Here is a 20,132-nt window from a genome sequence, read left to right as displayed (position 1 = left end):
AGTTAGTTTTGTTAGGTAGGGAAACCCATAGTTTAGGGAAAGGGAGGCAATTTTCATATTTTTTAAATAAATCAACTTCGGAATAGAAATCTTGTCTGCCTCCTTCTTCTGACCCCCCATAATGGGTAAATATCTAACCAACTCCCACAAACTTGTGGGTCCCTCCTCACATCCCATCCCCCCACCCCTATCCTTGCTCCGATGCAATCATTTTGCCTTATATGTGGTGCTTGATCGCCACCTAATAGGCACACATAAAAGGACTGTGTCAGGCTTACCTCTTCCCCTGGTATTCCTTGATAATTGCTGTTTTCTTGATGGAATCCTTTCCATTGTGCACCGTATAGGGACCTTCAAATGTGCCGTTATACTGCAAATAAAATACAACGAGCAACAACATGGGAAAGTATTGTGATAAAAAGGGGACCAGCAAAGAATGCATCCTGAACGATAAGAATTCCAAATAAGTGAAGAATAGTATTGTCTTTTTGGTAAATGGTTTCAAATGATTAGATTGGAAACAGGACACATTAAGGGTTTGGCGACAGCAGTAAAACCTCCAGTACTTCCGAATAGAGAATCTTTTTTTATATATTGACAAATTCTGGGTTTCAGAACAGAACTGCCATTCTTTCAACCACCTGCTTTTGTTGGGCCTAAATTTCATCCACACAAACCCCTTCCTATATGTGACCTGGCAACATGCCATTTCCCTACGAAGTCCTATCGGACTCCAAAATGGTGAAATAGCTGAAGCCTCTGCATGGACTATGAACAATAAAGGCCCTCCCTTATATGGCCTGCGGCAACAGGATTTAGTTGGTCGGATTCCCCAAAACAAATACCGTCAAGCGTATGTAGAAAACCTTAGTCAGCAGCCAATCGGATGCCACCCACATGCTTTTTCCACTCAGTCGCATACATTGGAGAATGGCAGTGCCCAATAATTCTTTCAAACCCTTTACTCTTGCTTTTGATTTTTGTTTATCTCCTCACTCGTTTTGTTCAAGTCGGTGACAATAGTCAAGTTGGTTCGTTTGGTCGTCTTAATTGGTTTAAGGACACTCATTTGCATATTGCTGGTCCCCTACTGCAATGGTGTAGAAGGGCTACAAAACTATGGAATGGAAAGTTTACCGTTTACTATTCACCATTTATTAATACAAAATCTGAGGCAGAATTGGTACTTCTTCAGGATGTGGGCCTCTGTGGACCAACGTATAGGCTCCGCCCATCTCCACAGTCCACCTGTCCGCATATTTTCCCACACTACATACAATCATTAAAAAGAAACGGGGAGATTATGAAGGACAGAGTGCAGAACATTTCTCACTTAAGTGTTGAGATTGGTTTCATGAATTGTCAAAGTTAATGTAATGAAAAGTGGTCTCATATAACGCCCGTCTGCTTATAATGGTGGCCTCGCTCTGCACGGCTCTGTTAGAAAGGAGAGCACAGTGTGTTAGTCGGATAGCGGGAAGGCAGACGCAGAAACCTTTGGTGTTGATGGATGCAGGTCGGAAGTAACAGTTACCTGTGTGCTGATACAAAAGTCTCTGTTATTTGTGGTTGTTACAGACCAGGCAGATAAGCTGTACAGGTTGCCCCCAGATTGTGAAGTGCCTGAATCGACGAAATGGTGGTTGATAGAAGACGGCAAAGTAAATCATTGTTCCTTCCCTCACGCTCCCACTAATATGCAACACGCGTGCGATGTAGCTGCGCTGTGAGCGTTTAGTAGTTTGACGTCACTAGGTAAAAAGAGAGACATAAGTCCCTAATATCAGTCTCACTTTCACAGAATAAAAACCGTTGTGCAATGCCAGACTCTCACATGCAGAAATCTAGGGCAGAATTAGTACTTTATCCGAATAAAGGTCTCTGTGGGCCAACGTAGAGACTCCACCCATCTCCACAGTCCAGCCATTCGCATGTATCCACACACTGCATACACCCATTAAAGGGAAACGGGGAGATTATGGACTCTTTTTACCTAGTGACGCCAAACTTAGCTCACGGCGAAGCTATACCCCATGCATGTTGCATATTGGTGGCGCCGTGAGAGGGTCGGTGGCAAAACCGATTTGCTTTTTCCCCCCCATCTTCTATCAACAACCATTCTGTCAATGTTTGCACTTCACAATCCGAGGACTACCCATACAGGGAACCTACCAATTACACACCAACCACAAACAGATGTTCACATCAGCACACAGGTAATGGGTGCTGCTGACCTGCCTCCATCAACACGAAAGGTTTCTGCATCTGCCTTCCCGGTATCCGACTGACACACCCTGTGCTCCTTTCTAACAGAGCCATGCACAGCAAGACCACCATTACAGAGTGCTATATAAGACCACATTTAATTAACTTTGGCAATTCACTTAAAGACCATTAAGCAATCTCGTAGAGCCAGTCAAGTTGCAAGCGGCCTTGGCTTTCTATAGGCACTCGTAGCACCAGCTGCCCCCAATGCCCTCCCCTAAATCAGGCCTTTTGCCCTTTTCCCCTTCCTCATTTTGCCATCCAATCATTTCGCCGAGAACATTCATCCTTTTGCCAGACTCATCCTTTCATGCACTTTCTTTCTCATGTTTTTGTATGACCCTCCCCCCGTGGCTACACATTATATTTAATGCTATCTACCATATCCATCCTTTCACGATTACACCCAAAGGGCACCTTCCCACTGCATGCCTTTGCACTGCTCAATGTTCACCCCTTTTCACAGCCTTGGGTGACTCTCCCCATTTTAACGTGTGATCAAGCATTTTCTCTTTCACTTCTCCATGATGTTTTTTTCTTCTCTCTCTCATATCATGGCTGCTTTCCTGGGCTCCTTTAATGCTCACTCCAGCAACAGGAGGCAGGGCCCTCTGCTCTTATCTGACCCTGGCCCCCATGGCAGGAAGCATCTTAACCATTCCCCGTGCCGCTCAACACGGAGGTGCGACGTGTTCTGCTCACGGCCCTCCATAATCTCCTGGTTTCCTGCCTAATGGCTGCATGCACTGTGTGAACAGATGCAAATGGCCGGACTCTGGAGAGGAGCAGAGCTTCTACGGTGGCCCACAGAGAACCCCATCTGGATGCAGGCACGCAGATGAAATCTGAGGAGGGAGCGGATTCTCATTGGGAGCCAATCAACACGCCGTCAGTGACCGGAGGGGGGACACAGCGGGCAAACTATAGAGAGCGTGCGTGCGTGGCAAATTGGAGTACTTTGTTCAGCAGAAGAAAAGTAAAGAGGGAGGCCAAGGAGGAGGCTGGCACAAAAGTCCAGGCAGCTAAGAGCCAAGATTTGAACAAGAACGTTAGTCAAGTTGAAAGTAAGGAGCAGATTTGAAACGACTGAGGAGGTTCATCTTGCCCACTGCCGCAGTGTGGCTAATAAAGTGATGAAAAAGGGCCCCAAAAGGTTGTGGACCTTAGGAGAAGGGAACAGTAAAAAAAGGTTGAAAAGAGATTGGTGAATAAAGGAGGGCAGGGGCATTAGGGGCAGGAAGGGTGATAACTCTCTGTCTAGGAGGATTTAAACATAAGACAGCAAAATGCCATTCAGGGAAGGATATCACTCAGCCAATCAGATATGTGTGTGAAGGGGTGCGGTATATCTCAGGGAAGGATTATAATCTGTGAAGACGTGGTACTAGAACGCAAAGGAGGTGATACATTTCACAGGGGCAGCAGTGCAGAGGGAGAATAAGCAAGGGCCATGGACAGAGACCTAGGGGCTTCCGAGAGGGTACGGGTTGGCGGTATCCAAATTCCAAGTGGTAAGGAAGGTTCAGCATGAGAAGGTTGAGGCTAGTCATTTGCATGCCGTGCGCAGTATGCATGCTCCTCAGGGGCCGAAGGGTAGAATAGTGTTGTACTGTGTCAGAGACATCGCAGTGGTCGAGGAGGAGTAGGATAGCAAGAGTTTTAAGGGGTGAGCAGAACCTAGGAGGTTAGACACATGACTGCGGGTAGTTTCGGTGGAACCCCAGGTATGACAGCAAGATTGTAAGGGGTCCGTGAAGTCTTTGAGTCTATGTATGATGCATTTTATTGAAAACAAGATGTTTGAGGACTTTCGCGTAAGGAGGGAGAAGAGATAGTGACTGGATCGTCTGGGTCAGCCGGTGGCTTTGAGGATTGGAATGACTGTTGCAACTTTGAAGCAAGAGGGAATAATTCAGAGGGAGAGAGGAGTTGAAGAGGGAGGAGAGATGGAACAAATGAGAGGTAGAAAATCGTACATTATCTGAGGGGACAATGGATCTCTGGGGGCACAGGGGGATTTGGTAATTAGGTGAATGGTGGCAAGATCAAGAGGAAAGGTTGAGTGGAACGAGTGCAGGGAAAATGAGGAGGAGAGAGGCAGAGATTGAGGGAAGCAGGAGGGAGTAGCTAAAGGGGCATGGTAAAGCACGAGAGAGGCAATGCAGAGGTTACGACTATTTTTATTCATTTTAAATCCTGTCAAAGTTTTTGCATTAATTGTATGCCTGTATGGGAGAGAGATGTTATGCCAAGTCATGGGGACCTTGCGATGTACCTGCAGGATGACAAGCAACAAAGCCAACATATGTCTTGGATTGGTTGCATTCCTTGCAGGTAAGACACGGTCTAGCAGTTTGTCCTGCCACCAATAGGAATGGTCTGACCCGACAACTCTGGTATGGTGTATTACCCAGAACACCACCAGGGTTTGTGAGTAATTCAAAACACAGTGACACCATCTCTTTTGGTTTAGACTGCATTCATATTCCCTAAACGCCTTGATGGGGCTTGCTGCCTCAGCACACACCAGACCAGTCAATAGACAGCGGGCTCTTTTGTATATGAAGGGTGGTCCATTTTGCATTTGAAGCACTAACTGTACATGCTTCATGCATATCCGCACTGAAGATTGACTGGTCTACACCAGTATAGGTCCACACCCTGACCAATGACACTGTTCCTACAGAAATGTGGACAACCACCAAGGACAAAATGTTAGATAATAAAGACTTTCTTGATTTCCATACACATTTTATTCTACATCTTTTGAAAGAATTAATTGATTCATGAAGTAGGTGGAATCTGAAAATTCTCAGACGCTGCCACGTTAAACCTTCCTATTGCGATGAATCCTGCGGAGTCCTCACAGAATCCTAGCCTAAAGTCTCCTCCCAGGTGGACCGTGGAACGCAGCCGCTACCTGATCCTGCCCCTGGGTGGTATTAGCCAGGAGTATCACCTGGGAGGAGAAGGGCCCAGGGGGACAGGAGGACTCCATTGGGTGAGACGTGGTATTTGTCTTTCTCAGAGGAAGAAGTGTCAGTGATGCCAGAATATGGAATGGCCTGTTGTCGGAGAGAGACGTTCTTTCCCAGAGCTAATAATTCAGACGGTTCTGAAAGTTGTCATAAACATTTATTAAGAGTAAACTGCCTCACCCCCGCCCCTGTTGGATATATTTTGGGGTTATAGCTATCACTTCATGGTATTTTTTTTGTCATGGTAATATTTTTTATAGTGATAGTATATTGTAGTAACTCGTGGGGTATTTTTATAGTGGTGAGACTAATTTTAGAATATTGCCTAATAATCGTTTTTACCAGGGTCACTAACACCGAACAAAATACTGACCTGGTACACTCTGGATGAATGATTAATGCTTCCTTATGTACATTGCCACACTACGCCCTTTTGGCCAGGTTTCAAGAATTTTAAGGCAGACAATTTGAAATACTGCACATTCATTCAATCTCACTAGCTAACAGTTCACAACAGTTACATCACTTTAAGATGTTTCTTATTGCGCACCCATCTCTTTGTGCAGATCAAATAAAATGGTTGACCTGCAGCAAAAATGCACTAAGACTACAAGTTACTTTAAAATGTGTTATTTTTATCGTAACATACTCTGTGTAAATTGCATATGTATAACAGCTATGCCCACCTTGTGTTTCACAGTGCGAATATATTTCAATAATGTTCCCGTATTAACTGTGCTGAGTCTTACCAACTGTCCTTGGTAAGAGAAATAAGCTTTGAGAAAAAGGAAAAAAAAACAGCAACGGTATTCAACATAAATGCAGGATTACATGCACAGTAAAAATAGATAACACCTAATATGAATTGATCTTCTTAGCCTTGACTATGACCTCATTCAACACAGCAGATCCTCACTTAACTTATATTTACCTATAACCTGTCGATGTTTCCGAATCGGTTTAGCATGGAAATTCTCATCCGCCTTTCTACTTGTCTCACCAAGGGTTGCTCAGATAAAAACGGCTCCAGGCTCAGACGGCCTCCAGCACCGAATTCCGTCTGCCTGGTCAGCCTCCTTCACCTGGTCTCCCGGTGGCCAAAGATGTCTAACACTACTCCCTCATTCAAAACCCTTTTTATTAGATCTCCCTATCACTCAAGGGAGATAGCTCCCTCATTCTCGAAACAGATCATTCCACTGAAAATGGCACATGATTTCATTGGCGGAGAGCAAAAGATACATCTCTCCTTGCATCCTGCTTCATACAATGGCCTGTTTTCAGTGAACGGATCTTCACTTTTGTTTATCACCCAGCACAAATTCAGCTTGCACGTTTAATTTCCCATTTACAGAGCATCATGCATTTTCCAAATCTGCCTCCAAGCTATTTCCAAATAGACTAATTTGCACTGAATGTTATTACGGGATTCAGTTACATGTTACTGGGGTTGGGTTAGTGTGTTAATTTATATTAGTTTTATATTCAGTGCAACCCAGTCCACTGGAACATCATCCTAAAACAATAAACAATTTCAAGCATGTGCTCTGTGCATTGGCATTTATTTAATTCTGCCTGAGACTCACAGTCTTGAATCCAGAAATGAGTTTCAGCCCCTATTGCAGTTCAAACCCACGCTAACATGTGCATGCTGAAATGATGAAGCTGAAATGTACAGTCTCATCGCTAAAATTCAGAGCTCCTACAGCTACTGTGTGAAGATCTGTTCCCTGAAAACAGGCCATTGTATGAAGCAGGATGCAAGGAGAGATGTAGCTTTTGCTCTCTGGCAATGAAATCACGTGCCATATGCAGTGGAAGGATCTGTTTGAGGTGAGGTAACTCCCTTGAGTGATAGGGAGATCTAATAAGGGTTTTGAATGAGGAAGTAGTCTGACATCTTCGGCCACCCGGAGACCAGGTGAAGGAGGCTGACCAGGTAGACGGAATTCAGTGTTGGAGGCCGTCTGAGGCTGGAGCAGTTCTTATCTGAGCAACCCTGGGTGAGACAGGCAGAACGGCTGATGAGAATTTCCAAGCTAAACCGAATCAGAAACTTTGCCACATTCTAGGTAAATATAAGTTAAGTGAGGATCTGCTATGTTGAATGGGGTCATAGTCAAGGCTAAGAAGAACAATTCATATTAGGTGTTGTCTATTTTTAATGTGCATCTAAGCCTGCATTTATGTTGCTGTGTTTTTTTCCTTTTTCTCAAAGTGTATTTCTCTTGCCAAATTCCATGTTACCAAGGACAGTTGGTAAGACTGAGCACAGTTAATCAGGGAAAGTTATTGCAATATGTTCACACTGTGAAACACAATGTGGGCATAGCTGTTATTCTACATTTATATTTTACGGTAAACACATTTTAAAGTAACTTGTAGTATTAGTGCATTTTTGCTGCAGGTCAGCCATTTCATTTGATCTGCACAAAGAGACGGGTGCACGATAAGAAACATCTTAACGTGAAATAACTGCTATGAACTGTTAGCTAGTGAGATTGAATGAATGTGAGGTATTTCAATTTGTCTGCTTTACAATTGTTGAAACCTGGCCAAAAGGGCGTAGTGTGGCATCGTACATAAGATACCACGACGAAGCATGAATCTTTCATCCAGAGTGTACCAGGTCCAGTATTTTGTTTGAGGTTAGTGACCTTGGTAAAAATGATTATTAGGCAATATTCTAAAATGAGTCTCACCACTATGAAAATACCCTAATGATTTACTACACTATGCTACCACCATAAGAAAATACCACCAAATTCCACCAATACAAACAAAATACCACAAAGTGATGGATATATTTTGGGGTTATAGCTAACACCCACCAGCTCTCCCCCTGTATCATGGTGAAAGCTGCTTTGATCCACAGGGATGTTAAATGTGAATCTCAAAACATTAAAATCTTGGATTCTGAAAATTCTAAATCTCCATTAAAGCAGAACCACTAATTAAGTCCTTAAACTCCTTCTTTAGAAAATGTAATTAAAGATATAAATTAAGTTGGTACACTTAGAAATGACATTTACATTGAAAGGAGTCATTTGAACATTGGGGACTTCAAGTCCCACAGTGCCTAAAGTACTGGGACGAAGAAGAGGGATGCAGAGGCACTGGACTGCAAGGTGCAGCCTAATAGTGCTAATGACCAACACCTAAGGGAGACAGGAGGTATAAAAGGCCCCCTCAGTTGCAGGCCAAAGAGAGCCGTAGTGGGGGGTTGAGTGATTGCAGTTGCAGCAGCAGTTGAAAGAGAGCAGAGATGCTGAGCTACCATTGTTTGTCGAGCGGATGCTGGTTCTGAAAGAGTCTCTACCTTCAACAACCGGGAATACAGAGGTAGCGCGATGGGAAGAGTAAAGTTGCAAAGCTTCCCCCATTCGAAGTTGGACTCCTGTACTAGGCAAGCATCGGAGTGTCCTGGGAATGAGGAGTGGTCCTTTTCCGACCAGCATGGGCCATGCAAAGCAGGACAAAGCAGTTTACCCGACCAAGCGAAGCAAAGGAAGCAGAAGACCAGGAGGCAGCGGACATGTGTGAGGCATCCAGTGTGTTCAGTGGTGTTGTGTGACCCCGGAACACTCCGTGATCACCCACTGACCTGGTTTAATCCTTTTGAATACTGAACTGATGTAATACCAAACTGATGTAAAGCACGTGAAGTGGCAGATTTATAATCACTTTGAATAACATACTGATAATAAGAAGCTACGGTGGCAGAATAATACCATCTTTGGGGACAGACAAGAATGATATCATTGTACTTATCAAGGTGAAAATAATTGCCAAAGTTAAGAGAGGGCAATATGAACCAACATTGCAAAGCCAAGAGAGGGCAATTAAGAAGCAGGTTGTTTATAAACCCTATTGCCAGAGTGCGAAAGAAGCAATAGTTGGAACGGACATATGCAAGCATAGTCTAAACCAAGGAAGAGCAAGTGTGAGAAGCAAGTCATTATCAGCACTTGGTTAAATTCAGAGTGGGAAGACATGAGTGGCGGGAAAGCTGCGCTTCTGGTAGAAGGTATTCAGGAAGAGAGGAGCATAACCTGCATGGCACGGGCCAATCACAAGTGTGGGACAAACAGCACCAATGTCTTTCATGTCTTCCCAGAAGAAGTAGCCTATACTGAAGCTGTGGAAAGTCATGAGACTTTGCCAAGTTATTTGAAATAAAACTTTAACACAGTTAGTTTTCATGACTCCTGGCAGGCGTGTCATCGAGGGCAATGGACTTTGCAGTAGTAGACCTGGCAGGTTAGTGGACCAGGTAGAAGTCATTAAAGTTCTGTGTTGTGGTTAAAGATTGGGAAGAAGTGGCGAGACCAATGGAGTGTGTTGTGAACTGTTGTGAAATCATCCTGACAAGAGAACTTTTGTTCATACAGACAAACAGTAAGTCCCTAAGTGCCTGAATGAAGAATGGTCATGAAACACTTTTATATAAAAATGGAGCACTAGGGGAATGTGCGATTAATGAAAAAGAAATAGAAAAGTCACATGCAAGAGATTGTTAGCTGCATTTTTATCAAGAGTTGATTTACTTACAATCTCTTTTACGTGTATTCCTCGGTAGTGACCGGTCCACTCCTGTCCAATTCAGGGTTAGTCCAGACAATGGATGGTGCGCCCTAGTTGGGTGCTTTCACCAGTGGAACTTCATATTGGGTCCTGGGGACTAACAGCATCAGCCCGATACTCACTGGGAACCCCTTAGTCGTGACCAGTGGCCCCTAAGGGTCCTCTGTCACAGCCACAGCAGAAAATAAACTTAACATAGCCACATAAAAAAAGATTTGGGTTTCATTAAGGTTACCTATGTCGCAGAGTTGAACATTATACATTACAAAGAAGTTGTCAATATTGTAGAAAAACAATTCAGTAGATGCAACATCACCAGAAATGATATCTATTATCCTTAGTACCTCCCTGTACCTGTTTGTACCCCTGTGCCCATCCCCTGCCATCTATACAAATTCTCTTTGCTCTGTTGTTTGGGGGTCTAAAAGGTAACACCGCGACCAGTGTATTTGCTGCAGGGATTCAAAGGGAAGTAAAATGACCTTCTACTGTCAAGGCATCCACTGACTATATAATACACAAAAAAACTACTTGATACTTACAGGATAAAATACTCCAATTGTCTTATCTGGCAATATGATTGGTGGTACTTCTACCAAAAAGGGATCACGGTAACCCCAGAGTAGTTCCTTCACAGATCTTCTTTGGAATAACGAGGAGTTCGATTTTTTTATCCAACCATTTATAAGACCTAAAAAGCTAGGAAACATAGAAGGCGCAGCCTAGAAATAAATGAACACATGTTAATAAAATAAGAGGTCAATGCACTGAAAACATGTTGCTTAAAGAACACACATACATACATGTTGTATTCTAATATTACACTTAGTGAACATCAAACTATGTGACTAATGCAGTGAAATGGAGCATTGGGAAGTGAAGAACAGTGATACTGTTCCCCCATATCAGAGGCGAGGGACCAGAAGGCGGGCATAAGGGTTTCCAGGGGTGACCCCTCACTCCCCGATGACAGCGGTAGAGAAAGTGGTGAGACGCGGCTCACAAAATATCTACTTCAGAATCTTGATCCCTGGATGAATTTCACAATCATCTGCACAAAAAGGTGCAGTGCAGGAAAATGGGGATGAGCTTGTACATTCACGGTGGCCGACTAAGTGATCCTGTGAGTGGTGGCTACTAGGATGCACATTTTCAATCAGTTGCCAAACTGCACACCTTCAGCCTATTCTAGAGGGGCATATAGTGTGTTCCCTGGCCCTGGGGAAGGCAAGGGCATGCCCCGGGACAGTGGAACAGGCCCTTTAAATAATCAAGTCAAATGTGGCCACTTAGTTCAGGAACATAAGATCTGGGCGCACTAACCTTAGCACATGGATGCACACCCTACAGACTCAGTGACATTAGGCTATAGGAATGTTACTTGCAGGAGGCATATAACTGACCGCCACAGAAAGAATGGAACGAAACTTCCTTAAAGAAACACGAAGACCCATGTGAACACTAGTGAAATGTTTGGCATTCATAGATATAGGTTTGGCAAAGTAGGAGTGGGCGTCTCCAATTCAATTCCGATTGGAAAGTTTGCAGAGGGTGTCGCCTGAAACGGCTTGATGGAGTGACAGCGAACTTGGGCAAGACGTCGGTAGGCAAGGCCATGATGCCGGAGGTATAGGGATTAGCCAGGTCCTGTGGGCACTGTTTGTTCGTTTAGTATTACCGTGGCACAGTGACCAGAGGGTAAGGCGACCAGATGCCACTGCACAAAGCGTTACTGGCATGGTCATACGATGTATGTGTTATGTTCCCTCCCTTAGATTATTGGACCTCTACAAAGTACCCCTATATATATAAGACTATAATTGCTTTTAAAACTGCTATACCTTTTGAATTAAACCTTCCCAGCAATGATATCATATTAAATTTGTTCTGTAGTTAATTTTACGTAAACATTCGTTGAAATGTTAATTTCCAGAAGCAAGAAGCGTAGAACCTAAACATAGTGAACTGGTGAATTAGCGTTACTTTTCTCCAAGCATGAGAATTACTATGCATAATTCAAACGCACAACTCAAATGTGGAACACTGCATATACATCTGCCCAGTAGGTGACATTCTTGGCTCACGGCTGAAATGAGCACCTACGAACAAGTCAATAAAGCATGTCTTTTAACCACCAGACGCGCTATAGACAAAGATGAACCTGCCCAGTACGGCAAGTGCAATAAACTGCAAATCTATTATTTGCGCAGAACGTGGAGCTTCACTACTCTATGGTCTCTCTGCGCTTCGAGCAGCAGAGCAGCCGATGCTTGATCAGATGCAGCCTATATGCAGAGTCCAGCGGTCTTCAGAGCTCCCCAAAATAAAGCTTAATTCTGCAGAGAACTGAGGTCTGGTGGCAGTGCTTTGCACAATTTGGGTACTTCAACCAAGAGTGAGCAGCCTCCATATTTGTTTATCTTAGATCCAGGAATGTCACTATACAAAGGGTTCTGTAACTTCCTTGGGGTTAATAGTGTAGACTTGTAGCCTGAAGGGGTCCGCTGTTAAAGCCCAGTGGTCTGTGTTAAGGGTCTGGGCAGTTAATAGGAGTGTGTGGCTGGAACATGCCAGTATAACCTGCAAAATCTGGGTTATAAAGACCAGACTGAACTTTGGAAACCCAAACATTGGGTTGGCAACACAAGCGAAGCTTCAGGACCGTTCTCAATATCTGGAATCTTCTTATGGTCCATAACAGAGGGCATATTGACTGATTTAGTTGAATGTCAGTGTACTATTTGCCAATCGCTTGAGGCTCATTGGATAATAAATATTCTGAGGCAGACATTTGGGGTCCAACATATCATCCAATTAAGTGTTAGTAAGCTCACTAATGAGCTCCAACATAGCGGACATCTTTAAACATTGACATGTCAGGGCCCCATTGCACCATCCACAAAGCAGCGCACGCTGTGGACAATGTCAAAGTGGTTTCCCGCACGCAATGAGGCACTCTTACTTTTAATTTTGGTGATCGCTTGAATTCAGTGCCTTCAACTTGCAGCCACCAAAATCTACTAAATCAGTTTCAAGCTCAAATATCAACTCTTCAAACCTCTGTAATCCACGCAGAGACGCAAGTCAAAAGATTTTCTTGGCACAATAAATAACAGCAAGGAAAGAAAATATTTCAGAAGGTTCTTGTGAAAAGAGCTTAAGTGGTTTGCTTTCACTTGCAGATTGAATATATATATCCAAGCAAAGGAAACTACCACATCATGCGTTAAGCTTATATCACAGTTATAATCCATTTTGTCGAAATCCATCAATTGCAATACCTAAAAGGACACTAAAAACACTGCCCATCACATCCTGACTCACATTTTACATGGGAGGCTCTACAAGAAACCGCCTTACACATTTGGAGTCCACGTTCCATTTCTAATGTAACAATTCCCTTCACAAACGGTGGACCGTTTTGAGCCCAGTGAGGTTCAGAGAGATGCCTCGCATGGGCATCAGGAAGGGGTGGTCTTGTACGAGGATTACGTCCTGGATGGGGATGCTATTCTGGGCAGGGATGGGCCTCGGTGAGGGAGGTTTACTGGGTACGGTTGGGCTTCAGGGAGTGCAGGAGAGGGCTCTGGGAGATACTAGGCAAGGAGTGAGACTGGTAGTGGCATGCCTCTAAAGAACAAATGTTTGGCAAGGTTAGCTCTGGCAATGGAGAGAGTTAACAGTTTTGTATCCAAGATGTTGAGGTAGACTAGCTGAGTATGCTATGTCGTTGCTAGCTGTTGTGCACCCGCTTTGGTTTACAATCCACCCCGCTTTGTGTTTTTATCATCATCTTGCGTCTCTTTGCCCACAGCATCTTGCGTGTCTTTGCCCACTTACAGCAACTGCAATATTGAGGACTGTGAGCTTATCGTCTTCTGAACCCACAGACATTTCCGGTACAAAATACATGGAGTTTGGCAGCACATAGGACACTGTGAAGTTCTCGTTTTGTGTTATGTTTTCCTTGGGCAGGTAACGTGCTCTGAAATAAAGAACAAACAGTTACAGGCTAGAGTTAAGGTTCAGCTCAAGCAAGGTGTGATGGAAAACATGGCAGTTTATAAATGGAGGATGTGTGGTGGAGAATGCACGGGCTGCCTCGAAACCAAGACAGCATATTTAATGAATGAAAGGCCTGCAAGCCTGCTCATGCAGTGGCATGCACAGGGAGAGGAAGCAAAGTGGCACTACCAGCAGGCAGTGCTGGACCTGCCCAGAGTTCTACTACCGTCACATTACATTGCTAAGTTTCTAGCATCTAGATTGAAACCACACTGGCCTAAATATCCCTGCGAACATCACTAGGCTATGGTGATGTCACAATACTGAGACACTAGCCTGTGCAGGACGAGGAGTGGTATAGCATGATTTTACAGCAGGTCAGTAGGTGGCACAGAAACTGAGGTAGGACATAAAAGGTAAAATAGTACTGGGGAGCCCCGGCGTGGCATGGCAGCTTGGTCATGTGATGCGTGAGACGGGGAACGCCATGTTGGGTAACTGAGGACGTGTGGAGAAGCTAGCACGTGCCTTTTGCTGAAGTGCTCGTGGTCCCCGGAGGGGGGAAGGGGGTTATGGAAAAGGAAAAGCATAATTTAGGGGTGAGTCATTGATAAGCTAAATGAAGCATGACTGTGTAAAAATGTGGCTTATGTTATTAGAAACAGCAGACAAGCAGAACACAAGATATTCAAATAAGACTTTATATTTTTAGACATTTCTGAAATCTATAATGTTTTATAGCTTACAATGTGCACCCCCACTGCACTCCCATGAAATCACCCATTGATAGTTATGTGGGCCATGCAGCGAGTGGCTACAATTACAATACACACCAGCTCCGGATTGGAAGGAGTCATGTCAGAGTGTGAAAAGAAAAGGCACCGATGGTCCCTGGGAGAGGCAAGGTTCATGGTTTTGGGGCAGGCCAAGAGTCCCAGGTTCGGAGTTGCTCCTCTTGCTTTGGAGGCATGGAAGATTGCATTGACAGCTCCCATTAGGTGCTTTGCGGTTGAGTGAACCTGGCAGATTAAGAACCCAAAGCCCTCCAGGAGGGTAGACAAGATACGGGATCCAACTCCAATCTCCTGGGGTGTGGGGAATTGGTCCCCAGGAGCCTCGCAGTGACAAATGCTAGTGGTCTCTTCCATGGCCTTGAGTACACACCTGCCTCGCTGTGCAGGTTGGCAATTGTTCAATGTGTGGGCCCTCAAGGGACAATGAAGTCAAGGAGCAAAACCAGAAAACAACAGATTTGTAAACGTTGACTTTTGTTAGAGGTGGTAACTCGGCACAGAAAGGCTCAATTCCTCAAACCAACTCTCCGCAAAGGAACCTGGCACTGCTGGGCTAACGTGGCTTTATTGAATTTGGCCAATCCATGTTTCTAACGGGTCATAATGAAGTCGCAAAGTGCTGTGCAAAGTAGGCATAATGGAAGCGTCCCTTGCTGGTCCCAATGCAATCCAGCATCCACTAGTCTAACTGGGCATAATGGAATTGAACATCCACGAGACGATCTGGCCATAATGGAATCTAGCAATTCTGTGCTACTTGGGCTACTTTGGAACCCAGAGGTGCCATACTAACTGGGCATAATGGAATTTAGCAATTCTGTGCTACTTCGGCTACTTTGGTACCCAGAGGTGCCATACTAACTGGGCATAATGGAATTTAGCAATTCTGTGCTACTTCGGCTACTTTGGTACCCAGAGGTGCCATACTAACTGGGCATAATGGAAACTGGCAATTCTGTGCTACTTGGGCTACTTTGGAACCCAGAGGTGCCATACTAACTGGGCATAATGGAATTTAGCAATTCTGTGCTACTTCGGCTACTTTGGAACCCAGAGGTGCCATACTAACTGGGCATAATGGAAACTGGCAATACTGTGTGATACTTTGGAACCCAGAGGTGCCATACTAACTGGCCATAATGGAATCTAGCAATTCTGTGCTACTTCGGCTACTTTGGTACCCAGAGGTGCCATGCTAACTGGGCATAATGGAAACTGGCAATACTGTGTGATACTTTGGAACCCAGAGGTGCCATGCTAACTGGGCATAATGGAACCCTGCCCATGCATGCAATCATCCTTGGCAAGGGTGTGGGATTGGATGGTGATTGTGTGAGTAGATTTCTATCAAAAGTATAGGTACTGACAGCGGTGTCGGGCATTGTAAAGTCTGTAACGGTTGCGATTATCTGAGATTTTGATGGTGATACCCATTATATATACTCATCCCTACCATATAAAACCCTTATAACAGAGCGCGCCATTGAAAAGGATGGTTACGGACAGAGTACTTGATGCCGTCTGCACATGGCCATGTCATGTCAATGCCACACAGATGCCGATAAATTAGCCAATTGGCTTGGTCAGGGCTAGCATTGCAAACCAATGCTTTGAGCTGGAACTCCCCCTCTATTTTGCCAGTTGGAAATGGCGGGCGAGGAACTGCCAAGGCCTTTCAAGAAGACCTCCTCCCTGGCAGCACATGCACAGCCCATTCGCCCAAAATAATGCCTCGAGGGCAAAAAAGAACGTAACAGTCTAGTTTCTAATTGCGTTTAAATGACAGTATCGGAATGGCATGAACTGCCTGCTCAAACATATTATTGGAAATTGGCAATTTTAGAAGGCACTGGTCAATATTAAATGAAAGGCAGTCCTCCAATTCTGAATATCTGAAGAACCCAAGAAGTGCATGTAGGTGGAAGGGCGGGCGCAACTGTTCATCTCAGGGTGGTCTCAGGGGGTTCCCTCTTGGTCTACTTAAGCATTAGAAGTTGTTGTCTCGCCGCTCCATGCAATTTATCTTCACACGTCAGAGTCCGGCATAGAATAGATCGTCCACTCTCGTCCTCCTGGCACAAAAACTCCCATTCTTTAGAAAAATGTTGGAGATGCTTTTGGCCAACAAAAGAATCCTCCCTGGTATGAGGGTGGGGGATTTAGTTTCTATGTTCCCCTCAGTTGAATTTATACACACATGTAACCAATATATTTGGAATATCAGGTACCTACATGTACCTATTTATGAAGAAATTAGCTCGGTAGAAAAAATCTGGTATCCCACGCAAGCTCTATCTCTTGTCACACCATTCTCGGCAAAATAGCCTTTTCTTGACCTTTTCAATACTCTGAGCTCTAGCAATTGCACGACCTTGCCCGCTCTCGCTCTCTGCCGTCCACTCGCCCCTCTTGGCTCTTCGTATCTCTTCCCCCTCTCTCCTGTATAAGGTATGTTTGCGGATGGTTCCATGAACACATTTTTCACATCGCCAATGTCATTCCTTTGAATTTTGCAGATTACACGCAAAGTTAACATCACTCCCACAAAGAATTGATCCTAGTGAAGTGCGTGCAGAATATTAGCCTGCAAGAGTAGGATCTGGCCGTCCTCTTCTAGAAATCCCTGTTGGCTTAAATGCCTTTTTCCCTCAAATTAGGTAGAGGTTTCCTCTAGATGTTGAGAAGAGCGGCCATACAGATGCCCCGAAGAAGGTCAGAAGTCACTGCTTCAGACTCATTGAACTATGAAAACTCCCTAGAAAAGAGGCAGCCCAGTTAGTCGCATTCTGGACCTGCTGCTCCCTCGGCCACATGCAGTAGGGCATGGTCGAGGGCATGGAAGGTCCAAGTATGAGTATCCCCTGACATACCTCACAGTAAGGTTTCTTTAACATCCATGAGGGCGATGTCAGTTCCTCCGTATGGGCAGAAACCTGACTGCAAGGCGCACAATACACGATGCCCGCCCACATACATCTCAAGCAGTTTAGCAACATATTTGTCTAGGATTTTCAATAGAAGTTCCATGTTGGTAATCGTTCTATAATTTGTGCGAACCTCATGGTATAATGAGAGTTTGATGATTGAGATAACCCAAGAATGTTCGATTGCAGGTGGCACCAGAATTTCCCTAAAGGACGCAATAACCAGCTTGGTGATTGTGTTGCACAACGCAACCGTCAACCACACCAGAGAGACAGTGACTGCTTGGTCAATTGCTGGGATTTAGACTTCCCACATTGGCGCGCGCCTCCACTACTGGTATAGATTTATATTCACAGAGACCAACGGGCAAACCTTCTACATCTCCGTATTAGGTGGTCACACTGATGGAATGCTCATCTACATCGCTTGCCGGACTCCAGTTGCTAATAGTCTCTTCATTTTCTGGAAAGTAGGTTAGGATTTTACTGCACCCCGATGACGAGGGCCGAACCCGCAGATATCAAATATAGTGTTTTCCTAAGTTGCGAAACAGAACTCTATAAACACATAGAAATAGAAATAAAGCGCCAAAGCCCTTGTCTGTCCTCTAGGTAGCACATGGATACCCAACAGGACAAAAACAAAATCACAAAACAGATGAGGAGGATTCGATCCAAGCAAACAGCCTAGTCTTCAGGAGTTTCCTGTATTTCTATAGAAGACTCTGAGAGAAACGACCGCAACCTCAATTTGTTGGGCACAGACAGATGTTTTGGCTTCGATAACAGGAGGTTTATAGCCACTACAAGCTCGGCTAAGATCACTGCAGCCAAAACCTTCTTGCCTGTCCTCAATTTTCTTTCTCCTCTTCTGAAGGCAACATTTTTAAGATCATTGGTATAGCCTCCGGTCATTGGAAATGATCAAGTTAGATCCAAGTGGGAGACTTTGATCCAAGTGGGAGACTTTGATCCAAGTGGGAGACTTTGATCCAAGTGGGAGACTTGGTTTATAGTTTTACAATGTGATCTGGGGAGTCTGCAATTTCTAATAGCATCCCAAAATTATTAAAGCAGGGATGAAGGCATTGACCTGTGAGTTTCCAGTCATCTCTAAAAGAAATGGGTACTTTTTTTTAGAAGCTTAGAGGAAAGTAACAGTAGATGAAAAGGTTTTACATAAGATAAACCCTCGGACCAATGCAGGGGTGAACGAGGGCGATCTTCCAATAGATGACCCTGTCTAGTGTAGGACCCTTGGGAGGAGGGAGGTCAGGAGCCAGGAGATACACACTCAACACCTCATGTGCAGTTCCTAAAAGGGGAGCTAAGAAGTTATGGTCATGCAATTAGAAAGCCTCAGCAGCGGACCTAGGGTGTTCAGAAAGTGGGCGTTAAATCTGAATCGCGGTTGGTGGCTGTAAAATAACAAGGAACTAAACAGGAGAACCATGCAGGGTGAGCTTAGTGCCCAGGAGCTCCTAAGAGGGAACCACAACTTTGCAGATTGTTCTCGGATGTGAGCGGGAAGTACTTTTGTAAATGCGACTCCGGCCCCAAACCCCTCTTCCCCCACCATCTTCCAAGCTCAGAGACAACCCCCAGATACCTTGTGCACCCTTATTTTGCTTTCTACACTACACATTCTTAGAAAGCACCCGCTGCTTTATGCCATGCTCCGCACCCTTCCTCGTGCCTCCCAAAACAAATCAAATCTCGGCCTTCAGTCCTGCCAGCCTTCTGGATTGCTGTAGAACTGGGACTCCACAGGTGGGTTATGCAGGATGCCCGCATGTCTGTGGGTAACACGCTAGTCTGCCGCCCCCAGACCCTGCACAGAGGGGGTGTTACACTGTTGAAGGGGACATTGTGGAATAAGAACACTCATTCATTGCCATGAGGGTCTTTGGTGGCAGCCCAATATTAGGCAACTGTTGTGTACCATTCAGGAGCACTGCAAAGCTGAGGCTTGCCTGCAATCCACATTTTGTGACAACCAAATGCATCTTTCCATGATGAAAATCATGGACCGCGAAGTCACAAATGTAATTAGCAAAAGGATGTGCAGGGAAGTCTTAATTAAACAATTCAAAGAAATCAAACGACAGGGTGTTAAGTGCAGAAAATGGCCCCATTTCATGTCACTGTACAGAAAATGTTTCACATACCATATAATTAACCAAAGAATCAATATATTAAATGGTATACCGATATGTGTAAGGTCCCTTTTGCACAAGAAAGGGCTTGGCTTCTCCGTTGAGAACTTCGTGTGAATTCTGAACATCAAATACCCAAAACTGGCGGTAAACGGGGCTCCCGGGCGTTATCCAGTTGTCAAAGGCCGTAGTCCCATTTTCAATGACTGTGTCCTGCAAAATATACAATCACATCTTTTCACATGAGAAAAACAATCAAATCGATTCAATTTTCGATCTACATTTTAAACCTCTTACTAGCACTAACTAAACAGCTGGCTCCTTTGCTTGTCTGCTCCTGCGGGTGGAAGCATTGCTGAAGCGGCCTCCAGGCGGCATTTCACACTGTACGACACAACTGTATCAAAGAACCTACGGAGAGTTGGC

General features: G+C 44.6%; 1 protein-coding gene across 1 annotated transcript in view; it reads right to left on the bottom strand.

Moving 5' to 3' along the window:
* The window catches only part of CD36 (CD36 molecule (CD36 blood group)), a 53,160-nt gene extending 33,332 nt beyond the window's left edge, over window positions 1-19,828 (bottom strand). The window contains exons 1-4 of the mRNA XM_069627683.1: window positions 19,759-19,828; window positions 13,668-13,812; window positions 10,370-10,549; window positions 279-370 (exon numbers count right to left, since the gene is read on the bottom strand). Of these exons, the coding sequence (XP_069483784.1) occupies window positions 279-370; window positions 10,370-10,549; window positions 13,668-13,739 (344 nt within the window). The 5' untranslated portion in view covers window positions 13,740-13,812; window positions 19,759-19,828. The remainder of the gene's footprint in view (window positions 1-278; window positions 371-10,369; window positions 10,550-13,667; window positions 13,813-19,758) is intronic.
* Between the last annotated feature and the right edge of the window lie 304 nt (window positions 19,829-20,132).

Source organism: Ambystoma mexicanum, chromosome 12, assembly GCF_040938575.1.
Source record: "Ambystoma mexicanum isolate Mex_15411 chromosome 12, UKY_AmexF1_1, whole genome shotgun sequence".
Classification (NCBI taxonomy): Eukaryota; Metazoa; Chordata; class Amphibia; order Caudata; family Ambystomatidae; genus Ambystoma; species Ambystoma mexicanum.
Note: the sequence above shows the minus strand (reverse complement) of the source record. Positions and strands in the feature narration are given on the sequence as shown.